This window comes from Protomyctophum parallelum, assembly GCF_964188405.1.
Source record: "Protomyctophum parallelum genome assembly, chromosome: 4".
NCBI classification, from domain to species: Eukaryota; Metazoa; Chordata; class Actinopteri; order Myctophiformes; family Myctophidae; genus Protomyctophum; species Protomyctophum parallelum.
In genome coordinates this window covers 1,094,368-1,105,228 of record NC_139700.1, presented here as the reverse complement: position 1 = coordinate 1,105,228, position 10,861 = coordinate 1,094,368, and the positions used below count along the sequence as shown (strand labels likewise).

The following is a 10,861-nucleotide window of genomic DNA, read 5'->3' as shown; positions in this document are numbered from 1 at the left end:
TCCACACTCTGTCCTCTCTGTCTCTCTCGCTCTCTCTCCACTCTCTCTGTCTCCACACTCTCTGTCCTCTCTCTCTCTCTGTCTCTCTCTCTCTCTCTCTCTCTCTCTCTCTCTCTATCTCCTTGGTCCCGCCTTATCGCTGCTTGCAGCTATATTATTTCATTGTTTTTGCAGTATACTTGCAGTATACTTATCCCATACTTTGCATGGACTGAAACCTCTTGGAGATCTTTGATGGACGCATTAATGATGGTATGTTACAGTTTCACCTTATTTTCATTGATTATTATAGTTAATTTACAAGGTATAATAATTGCATAATGCAGGGTGCCTCATTGTGCATTAGAAGCAGAGACGTTTCAATGAGTCTAACGTTCATTAGAAGGACAATATCAGTCACCAGAAGCAGATATGTGTGTTTTCAACCAGTCTAACGTTCATTAGAAGGACAATATCAGTCACCAGAAGCAGATATGTGTGTTTTCAACCAGTCTAACGTTCATTAGAAGGACAATATCAGTCACCAGAAGCAGATATGTGTGTTTTCAACCAGTCTAACGTTCATTAGAAGGACAATATCAGTCACCAGAAGCAGATACGTATGTGTGTTTTCAACCAGTCTAACATTCATTAGAAGGACAATATCAGTCACCAGAAGCAGATATGTGTGTTTTCAACCAGTCTAACGTTCATTAGAAGGACAATATCAGTCACCAGAAGCAGATATGTGTGTTTTCAACCAGTCTAACGTTCATTAGAAGGACAATATCAGTCACCAGAAGCAGATATGTGTGTTTTCAACCAGTCTAACGTTCATTAGAAGGACAATATCAGTCACCAGAAGCAGATATGTGTGTTTTCAACCAGTCTAACGTTCATTAGAAGGACAATATCAGTCACCAGAAGCAGATATGTGTGTTTTCAACCAGTCTAACATTCATTAGAAGGACAATATCAGTCACCAGAAGCAGATATGTGTGTTTTCAACCAGTCTAACGTTCATTAGAAGGACAATATCAGTCACCAGAAGCAGATATGTGTGTTTTCAACCAGTCTAACATTCATTAGAAGGACAATATCAGTCACCAGAAGCAGATACGTGTTTTCAACCAGTCTAACGTTCATTAGAAGGACAATATCAGTCACCAGAAGCAGATATGTGTGTTTTCAACCAGTCTAACGTTCATTAGAAGGACAATATCAGTCACCAGAAGCAGATACGTGTGTTTTCAACCAGTCTAATGTTCATCAGAAGGACAATATCAGTCACCAGAAGCAGATACGTGTGTTTTCAACCAGTCTAACGTTCATTAGAAGGACAATATCAGTCACCAGAAGCAGATATGTGTGTTTTCAACCAGTCTAACGTTCATTAGAAGGACAATATCAGTCACCAGAAGCAGATATGTGTGTTTTCAACCAGTCTAATGTTCATTAGAAGGACAATATCAGTCACCAGAAGCAGATACGTGTGTTTTCAACCAGTCTAACGTTCATTAGAAGGACAATATCAGTCACCAGAAGCAGATACGTGTGTTTTCAACCAGTCTAACGTTCATTAGAAGGACAATATCAGTCACCAGAAGCAGATACGTGTGTTTTCAACCAGTCTAACGTTCATTAGAAGGACAATGTCAGTCACCAGAAGCAGATACGTGTGTTTTCAACCAGTCTAACGTTCATTAGAAGGACAATGTCTGTCACCAGAAGCAGAAACGTGTGTTTTCAATTAGTCTAAAATTCATTAGAAGTTAGCTATATAAGCTATATTCAATATAATCAGTATCAAATGAACACAAAATATTTAAATATTCAACCAAACAATTACAAAGAATGTCTGGGGTGAAACACAAAAGTCTGAGTAGGTGTTAAAATGACTCCAAAAGTGGTTTTAAGTGAAATACCCCTTTAACCGTAATTAATATTATAAGAAGTTACGTCACTGCCAATGTTTACAGTTACCTTTGGAGAGTCAATGCGTCATAATTCTAGCTCTGTATCATGATTATCCAGCTGAAACTAGTCTCATCATTTCTTAGCAAGGCGACACATAAGCCCTATGTTATGTTTTGTAAAAAAACGTTTAATTCGGTCTGATTGAAATAGAAACACACTTAATTCAGCCTGATTGGAAGCATGGATGAAATCAACAAGTATACTATCATCATAGGCATTGCTTCCTCCCATGCAGCAAATCCAACCCAGAGTGTTGTTCTTGCTTGTGCCACCAGGTGCCGCTGCTGCTCATGCTGCGGTGTGTCCCTGTCTGTATCTCCCTGAGAACGCCAAACAGCTCAGGTGGGTTCTGTTGTTCGTTTTTGTAATTGTCTTTTTTTTTCCTTTTTTTTCTGAGCTCAATTGCACCCAAAAAAACTGAAAACATTCAGTAGATTTTCTGTGGTCTTGGGTTTTCTGGCTCAAACAAGTTTCTGATTTCCCTGTGGACTGTGAGGTAAGAGTCCACAAATCCCATATTAAGAATTTTCCAGCAGATGTCACTGTTGAGGGATTTTGCCTGTTTTCATTGCACCTCAAAAGGCGTTAGAACACACAGAGAAAACCACAGGCCACAGAAAATCCACTTAATGTTCAAAGTTCAGGTTGTGTGGGTGTAATTGAGGTATTAACACATCAAATGTGCAAAATGTATCCATACGCTTTTTATATATCGACCACGGTATGCGCGTGACGTATCTATACATTTCATAACGTTTGCAACACACAAGGAGTCATGGACAGATGCATGAAAAGAATGACATTATCGAGGGACCGCCATGATCAACTGGCCGCTTTACATGTCTTTTGTTGGAGATCGCCATAGCGTCTTCGCCAGCCAATGCAGCCATCACTATCGGTTGTGTGATTGTACCCTTTTTATTCATTATAATTGCAGTGATAAGACTGCATGAAGTTATCATCATAGCGAGTTATAAAGGTTTAAAGTCACAGAGATTGACAGGCAGATATAAAAATAAACATAAATAAATTATTATCATATACATACTACACACTGAATCAAAGCCCTAAATGTCTACTTTTAGGAGGAAAACAAATACACATTGATCCCATGTACAGTTTGTCAGTAGGCTATTGAATGCAGTTGTTCAGGTCCATGCCTTGTCTAAAATTCTCTTTTTCAGAGAGAACTTTAGAGAAGGCATGGACCTGAACAACTATTATTGCTCACTTCATAAGAAAAAAACTAATACTGTAATAATAATAAAAATCACACCCCTGTGAAGTGAGCAGTGCAATGTTGTGAAGTGAGCAGTGCAACATTGCACTGCTCACTTCACAGGGGTGTGATTTTTATTATTATTACAGTATTCGTTTTTTTCTTATGAAAGCAGAGAGTCTTCTGTTTCATACGGTATATAGTATGTACATGTCGCTATAGGCCTTATTTTGTGAATAATAGTTTTTTCAGGTCCATGCCTTCTCTAAAGTTCTCTCTGGTTGGCGCAAGCTGCATTCAATAGCCAATTACTGACAAACTGTACATGGGATCAACGTGTATTTGTTTTCCTCCTAAAAGTAGACATTCAGGGCTTTCATTCAGTGTGTAGTATGTATATGATATTATTTGTGTTCATTTGTCTGTCAATGTCTGTCAACTTCAACCTTCCATATCTCTGGTGTTTTTTCAAGCGAGCAGCGTGCAGGCAAAAGCAGGTGTTAGAAAAAGGTCAATATCTCCAGAATGGAAGATGGTAAAATCATGATTCTTTTTTTAAATTGAAGTGGACAAGTTAGGCTTTCTTTTGATTCGGTTTGATGCGGTGTGATTCTCGCTATAAGAGGCCCCTCGCTGTGGGCCCCGAAAAAGTTAATCGCTTAGCACCACCAAGCCTGAGCAAATAGAAAACTCTAGCATACAATGTGTTAAAACCTAAAAGAAAAAATAATCATACAAATAAATGCAAATGAATGTCATAAAACCTTTAACGACTCTGAGCGTATCTTTCATAATCAGGGAATAGAAGACAGCCATGCAACAAGGTTGTGTCATCAAACCATGTGACTCCCATTGGAAATGCATTACGAGCTGTGCCACACACAGAGGAGACATCTGTGTCTCAGGTGTCAATGAGGCCTAACAGATCTCACATTGGTTGAAATTCAGTTTCCCTATAGGAGAATCTGTGACAGCTGCTGAAAGTTTGTAGAACTAAGTAATTCTTGCCTATCAGAAGGTCATACGCCTATTCATACTCCAGGTTTAGGTGATAAGGTGACCACCGCTCACCCAAACCCACATCTGTTTTTACTAACCACCATTTTGGTGGTCATTTATTTTAGAGTGTTGTTCTCCTCTCTCAGAAGGTCATTTAGGGTCGGAGTTCGTAGAAGAGGCTTTCCACAAAGCTGTTGCTCTGACCAACGCTGCATACGCACACACCAGTGAAAGGTAAACACCCCTTTTTTATTATGCCTTTAATCACTTAAACCACTAAACAGATTTAATACGTTGTGGTGTCATGTGACAAACATTGTCATGTGAAATTAATTTAATAGTGCGTTCACAAACACACGTGAGTTGATTTGGAGCAGCCACATGCATCATTGCATCGTTGCATCGTCATGTCATGGCTTCCATTGACAATGAATGGTAGACTGCATCTTTGCATCTGCCCATGTGAACACCAATGATTCGCCATGAAACGTATTGCAACCAAACTCTTGTGACTAGTTCCATAGTATAGTTGCACTGAGAAAAAAGTACTGCCGAAGCAGACAACCAGCAGCACTCCAGGTTAGAACAAAATGCCAGCACTCATGAGTGCTAGCATTTTCTTCAATTCAGCATGTATAGTTGCATGCAACTAGCCAACCATTATCCCCAATGGCAGTTACAAGGAGTTGCATCAGTGTGACATGTCCTTAAAACTGTTTTGTTGCAAGGAGTTGCATTGGTGAGACATGTCCTTAAAGCTGTTTTGTTACAAGGACTAGCATTGGTGTGACATGTCCTTAAAAATGCTTGGGCCTAATACTTTGACGCGCTATGGAGTCACGTGACAAAGTTTTATAAGGTCCTAAACCTAGGTATACCCTCACAAAAAACATGCAGTAATCCTGGTCTCTAAACTGCCTCCCCCTGGCCAGCCGGGGCACCTGATGGAGAGGAAAGGAACTGGTTGGAATGACGTGTTCCTTCCACACGCTACGTCCAACCAGGGAAACTCCCCATGTCAGGTGTAAAGGAGCAACACTCAGGCATGAAGGAAGCATGAGTTCAAGTCTGTTGCTCTCCCCATGTCCCCATGGGACTATGTTGGTGGAGGGTGTGTACAGCCCAGGATCACATTAGATAAATGACACACGGGTGGAAAATGGGTTACAAAATTGCGGGATAAAATAAATAAAGGTCCTCATTTTGAGTAGAAAAAGGACAAATTAGCGTGCACGTGTGCATGTCGGATCTGTATGTAGTCTGTCTAACATGTGAGTAAAAGAATAAAACAACCCGCAGAGCCGGGTTGTGGAGAGAAAAACGAGGTCCCGCATTTGTGGCAAAGATTGTGTTAACAAGCTATAAATTATTATTATTACTATTATTATTATTATTATTATTATTATTATTATTAAATAGATAATATTGATAAGCATAGTTCTCGTGGTTGTGTAGGGTGAAGGCGTCTCTCTCGGAGGGAGGGGCATTGAGACCCAGCGACCTCCTGGCTCAGTTCAAACAAACCGGACCCAGAACCAGGAGCCACATCCGGGCCGCCGAGCTGCTGTACAGCACGGTGGAGCTGATCCGAGAGATGGTCTACACCAGCACCATGACCCAGTCTGACCCTGGAGGTATGGTTTATACCACCAACCTGACACCTTAGAAATAATAATTATAATAATAGCTGCAAGCAGCGATCACCGGGCCCTCGTGCGTCCAAGTTACAGACAGATATTGATTGGGAGCAGGGCTAAGTTACTCAACTGAATGACAAGGATTTTCAACTGAGTCCAGTGAGGTGATTCATAACTCTCTACGACAATCTTTTGTCGTATCATTTGCCAAAGTTTATGGCAAATGATAGAAACTATAACATATTGACCAATCAGAAGAGTGGGTGGTGCCCAATGACACCACCCACATGTTTGTATCACAAACCGTTGAAAAGTTTGACGCTTCGCCACGGTCACACCATGACTGGGTACTTACAGACAAGCCCAGGTGTTAACCTGAGCCCTTCTGATTATGGCATGGTAGTGCTGCGGCCCATCTGCTGTCTTCCATCTCCGTCTCTGGGCAGCCCCTCCACGGCAAGGGCGCACACTGGGGGTCGTGGTCGTGGCACATAGTGTCGAGGACATGGCTACCACTGGCCCCCGACGACATGTCCTCCAAACACACTGTCTCTGCTATATAGGGCTGCTGATTGGTGGGCCACACCCAACCCAGGTGCAGGTAATTAGTTCAGTCTAGGGTGTGTCAGTCAGTGGAAAAAATAAGGTTTACAAAATCATGCAACACTCAAACACAAATAAGCAAAACAATAAAGTAAAATCACTTGACAATAATCCAACTCTACAACATGCAAAATTATAAAACACAGCAAATCATGAAAATCACATAAACCAAAACACATCTAGATCTCCACCGGCTCACACAAGGACTTTTTTCAGTGATCCCTTTGGCTGTACCCTATAGAGCGTCGCAGTCCCACCCCCTTCCATGACGACGCCAGGCCCAGGAAATAGTTCCCAATGCATTTTTACCATAGATATTTCAAAACGTATTTATTTAAAGACCTTATAAGCGTCGTACAAAGCCAACTCTTGTCGTGACAAATCACAAACACACTATTTTGGACCAAACAAATAATTACAAAGAAGAAAAACAACAAAAAGTGTTGTAACCTGCCGTTTTCTTCTTCTTTCTAATTATTTATTCAGCCCGAAAAAATGTGTTTGTTGTCATGATTTGTCACGACAAGAGTTGGCTTTGTCCACGGTGTAAACGTCTTTAAATAAATACTTTCTGAAATGTCTGAGGAAAAAGAACGGAGAATCATTTCCTGGGCCCTGGTAGGGGGCGGGACTGCGACGCTCTATACTGATTACATTTCTTCCAATAAATATACATTTCTGCCAATAAATAAAAGTATTCAATCAATAAATCAACTGCTATTCCCCACTGTATTACAATGTACAGTACTATGGCTCCCCCTAATGACCGTTTATACTGTAGTATGTGTACGTCTTGTGTGCATGCTCACAACTCTATGTAGGTCCAGTGTTGTTGACAACTTAACACTTTAAGATAAAACGAATCCTGCTGCGCATTGTCACGGCCACACACAGTCACGGCCCGCCCCCTGGCCCTGTCATGACAGCCTCTGCAGCTCCGCTGCTCTCCCACAGACACACAGATAAAGCGCACATTTGAAAACTGGAGCCTGTCTAGCCTGAGACAACGTCTCAATTTGCGGGATGCAAATTGAGACTGTCTGTCTGTCTGTCTGTCTGTCTGCAGATCTCCTAGGCAACGAGGACGTTGACCTTCTGCTGCAGGTGACAGGATGCTCCAATCAGCTGCAGCTTCCTGTTTGTCACGACGACTGTCTGAGTGACAGATACAGATCTGAGACGGGAGAGTGTAACAACAGGTACACAACTACACTACACAACTATACACAACTACACAATCAGGGACATGCACACATAGTCATTCCACGAAACCGGTACGATTTTGCAGTCCCTCTGACCTTTTAAGGTGTATTTTATTGATTGAGTCACCAAAATTATTTTTTCAATCAATTTATGTTCCCTTTAATATTGTGTACAAATACATGGATTGTATCTTCATATCAGAAATTATCACTATTACAAATGTACAAAATCCATAAATTATGCCATTCACATATAAATCTATCAGTGCTTTACTGCTTGTAAAAGTGTGTTCTTTTCGTTAAGAATCACCCAAAGATGTTTGTAGTTTAGCCCAGCCGGGCAGTAGTTTATTATAAAAAGTCCCGTGCTCAGAGTAGTATCAACAACCTGTCAGCTCTGTCTAGTGCAACCAACAACAGGTACCGTGCGTCACGCCCCTGTATAAGCAAGGTTCCCAGGTTCCTATCTTAGCAAGCAATAATAGGACACATATTATAACATCTCTTCTCTTTTGTTGTTTTTCTTTTTTGATTTCAATAACTCAACACCACTTGCAAAATTGAACATTTCAAGACAGCATTTCAAAATACTTAGGCATACATGGCATTCAACTGTTTTCTTCTTTTTTTTTTTCTTTTTTTCCAAATGCAGAAATCACATTTTTCAATAAACTGTTCCCCCTTCTTTTTTTTTTCTTTTTTTTTTTTTCAAATCCCCCCCAAAGGCCATAGAGTGGGATTAGGACACAAAGTCCTTGTAACGTTGTGGCGTCACGACTGCACGACCAGCTCTGGTGGTAACTGGAGCGTCACCAGTGCTCGTGGCTGTGCCTCCTTCAGGGGTAGAGCGTGTGTGTGTGTCTGCAATTCTGTCAGGGACGGAGCGTGTGTGTGGTCCAGTGTCTCTCTCAGGGACAGTGCGTGTGTCAGATTGTGTAGGAATAGTCCCCAGGTGACCAAGGTCAACAGTCACCATCGGGGCACGTCTGATGTGTCTGCGATTCCTCCTGAGCACCCCTCCGCTGTCCATCCGTACCTCATATGACCGTGCATCAATAGGCCTCAGCACCCTGCCTAGACGCCAGACAGTATAAGGTGCAAAGGGCTGTATCCTCACACAGTCACCCGTGTTCAGCGTGTCCAGGTCTTTCGCTGATCTGTCATAGTAGATGCACTGACGATTCTGTTTCATCTGCAGCTCTTTCCGTACCTCGTTGACTTTCGGCTGCAGAAGACTTGCTGTGGTCGGGAGTAGCGTTTTAGTACGCCGGCTGAGTAGCCTCTGTGCCGGACTGGTGTCCATGCCCTGCGATGGTGTGTTGCGATGATCTAGAATGGCCAGATATGGGTCCCGCCCAGCAGCTTTGGCTTTGCACATGAGTCTCTTTGCTGTCTTCACCGCTGATTCCGCTTTGCCGTTGCTCTGGGGGTAACCCGGTGACGAGGTCTTGTGTTGGAATTCCCATAGCCTGCTGAATTTCTGGAACTCCTGTGATGAGTATTGTGGGCCGTTATCCGAAAATAAAATATCTGGGATCCCCTGACGTGAAAAATGTGTTTTCAGCTTCTTTATCACTGTGGTAGATTTGGTGTCAGGCAGATAGTCTATCTCCCAGAAGTTTGAATAATAGTCTACAGTGACCAGGTAGTCCTTATTATCAAATGAGAACAGATCTGTGCCTACCTTTGCCCATGGCCTGCTCGGAATGTCATGTGGGATCAAGGTTTCCTTCTGTTGTTTATCGTCCACTGACCTGCAGATGTCACACTTGGCTACATATGTCTTGATCTGGTCGTTCATGCCCTGCCAGTAGACACACTCTCTAGCCCTCCGCAGGCATCCTTCCACACCCAGATGAGATGAATGTAGACGCTGGGTGATCTCTCTCTTCAGTATATCAGGAACAACAGCGCGTTCGCCCCTGAACACTATTCCATCTTGAGATGTCAGCTCATTTTGGAATGAGAAGTACGGTCTGATTTCACTTGGTGTCATTGTCTTATCTGTTGGCCATCCGTGGCCCATCATTTCAATCAGCATCTGCAGTGTCTTGTCCTCTTTTGTTGCATTACGTATGGCATGGAGCCTGTCTTCAGAGATAGGTAGGTGCTGTGCCATATTAACAGTCTCTATTTCAGCTTCCACTGAGCCAAAGGATGAGCACTCAGGAAGGTAGGCCCTGCTCAATGTGTCTGCCAGTAACATGTGTTTTCCAGGCACATACACCACCTCCAAATCATATTTCTGAATGCGTAGCATCATTCTTTGCAACCTTTTAGGTGCACTCAGTAGGGGTTTTCTAACAATGGTCTCTAGTGGCTTGTGATCACTTTGCACAGTAACTTTTCTGCCATAGGTGTATTGGTGGAACTTTTCCATGCTAAATACCATTGCTAAGAACTCTTTTTCTATTTGGGCATAGCCCCGCTCAGTCTTTGTGAGTGCTCTGCTCGCAAAAGCGACGGGCTTACCATTCTGCATAAGCGCTGCACCCAAACCGGTGTCTGATGCATCACATTGTACAGTTAGCTCTTCCTCTGGGTTGTAGTATTTCAGCACTGGTGCATCCGTGATAGTCTCCTTCAGTTTGAGGAACGATTCATCATGTTGTGCTGTCCAGTCCCACTTACAGTCCTTATGTGTTAACTGCCTCAACATCTCACACTGATCAGAGAGACGAGGGCAGAACTTGGCCAGGTAGTTAGCCATTCCTAACAGCCTCTGAATGCCTTTCACATCTGTTGGCTGTGGCATATGTTTGACAGCACGCACCTTCTCAGGATCAATTTTGAGGCCTTCCGCTGTCAGAAGATGTCCTATGTATGTAGTCTCCTTTTGTCTCAGTCTGAATTTGTCTCCATTCAGTTTTATGCCTTTTTCTCTGCATCGGGTCAGGAGAAGTCTCAGCTTTTCATCATGGTCGCGCTCAGCTGCCTCCTGTGTCTCACCTTGACCTGTAATCAGCACATCATCTGCTATTATGTAGAGACCAGGCAGGTCCTCTAATGCTTGTGTCAGCTTTCTTTGAAAGATCTCTGGCGCTGGGCTTATACCCATTGGCATCCTCAGCCATCGGTACCGTCCAAATGGGGTCGCAAACGTTGTCAGCTGGCTGGACTCGGCTTCCAGCTTGACATGCCAGAAACCGCTCTTGACGTCACACACAGTGAAGACCCTGGCTTTGGATAGGTCAGGCAGTATGTCCTCGATGGTCTGAAGTGGGAAGTGACTGCGCTTCAGTGCC

At 42.8% G+C, this 10,861-nt stretch overlaps 1 protein-coding gene across 1 annotated transcript in view; it reads left to right on the top strand.

Annotated features, from left to right (window-relative positions):
- Positions 1 to 246: 246 nt before the first annotated feature.
- The window catches only part of epx (eosinophil peroxidase), a gene marked incomplete at both ends in the record, with an annotated part of 62,244 nt that continues 51,629 nt past the window's right edge, over positions 247 to 10,861 (top strand). Inside the window, 5 exons of the mRNA XM_083764070.1 lie at positions 247 to 252; positions 2,232 to 2,298; positions 4,321 to 4,408; positions 5,630 to 5,808; positions 7,481 to 7,613. Coding sequence (XP_083620196.1) covers positions 247 to 252; positions 2,232 to 2,298; positions 4,321 to 4,408; positions 5,630 to 5,808; positions 7,481 to 7,613 — 473 coding nt within the window. The remainder of the gene's footprint in view (positions 253 to 2,231; positions 2,299 to 4,320; positions 4,409 to 5,629; positions 5,809 to 7,480; positions 7,614 to 10,861) is intronic.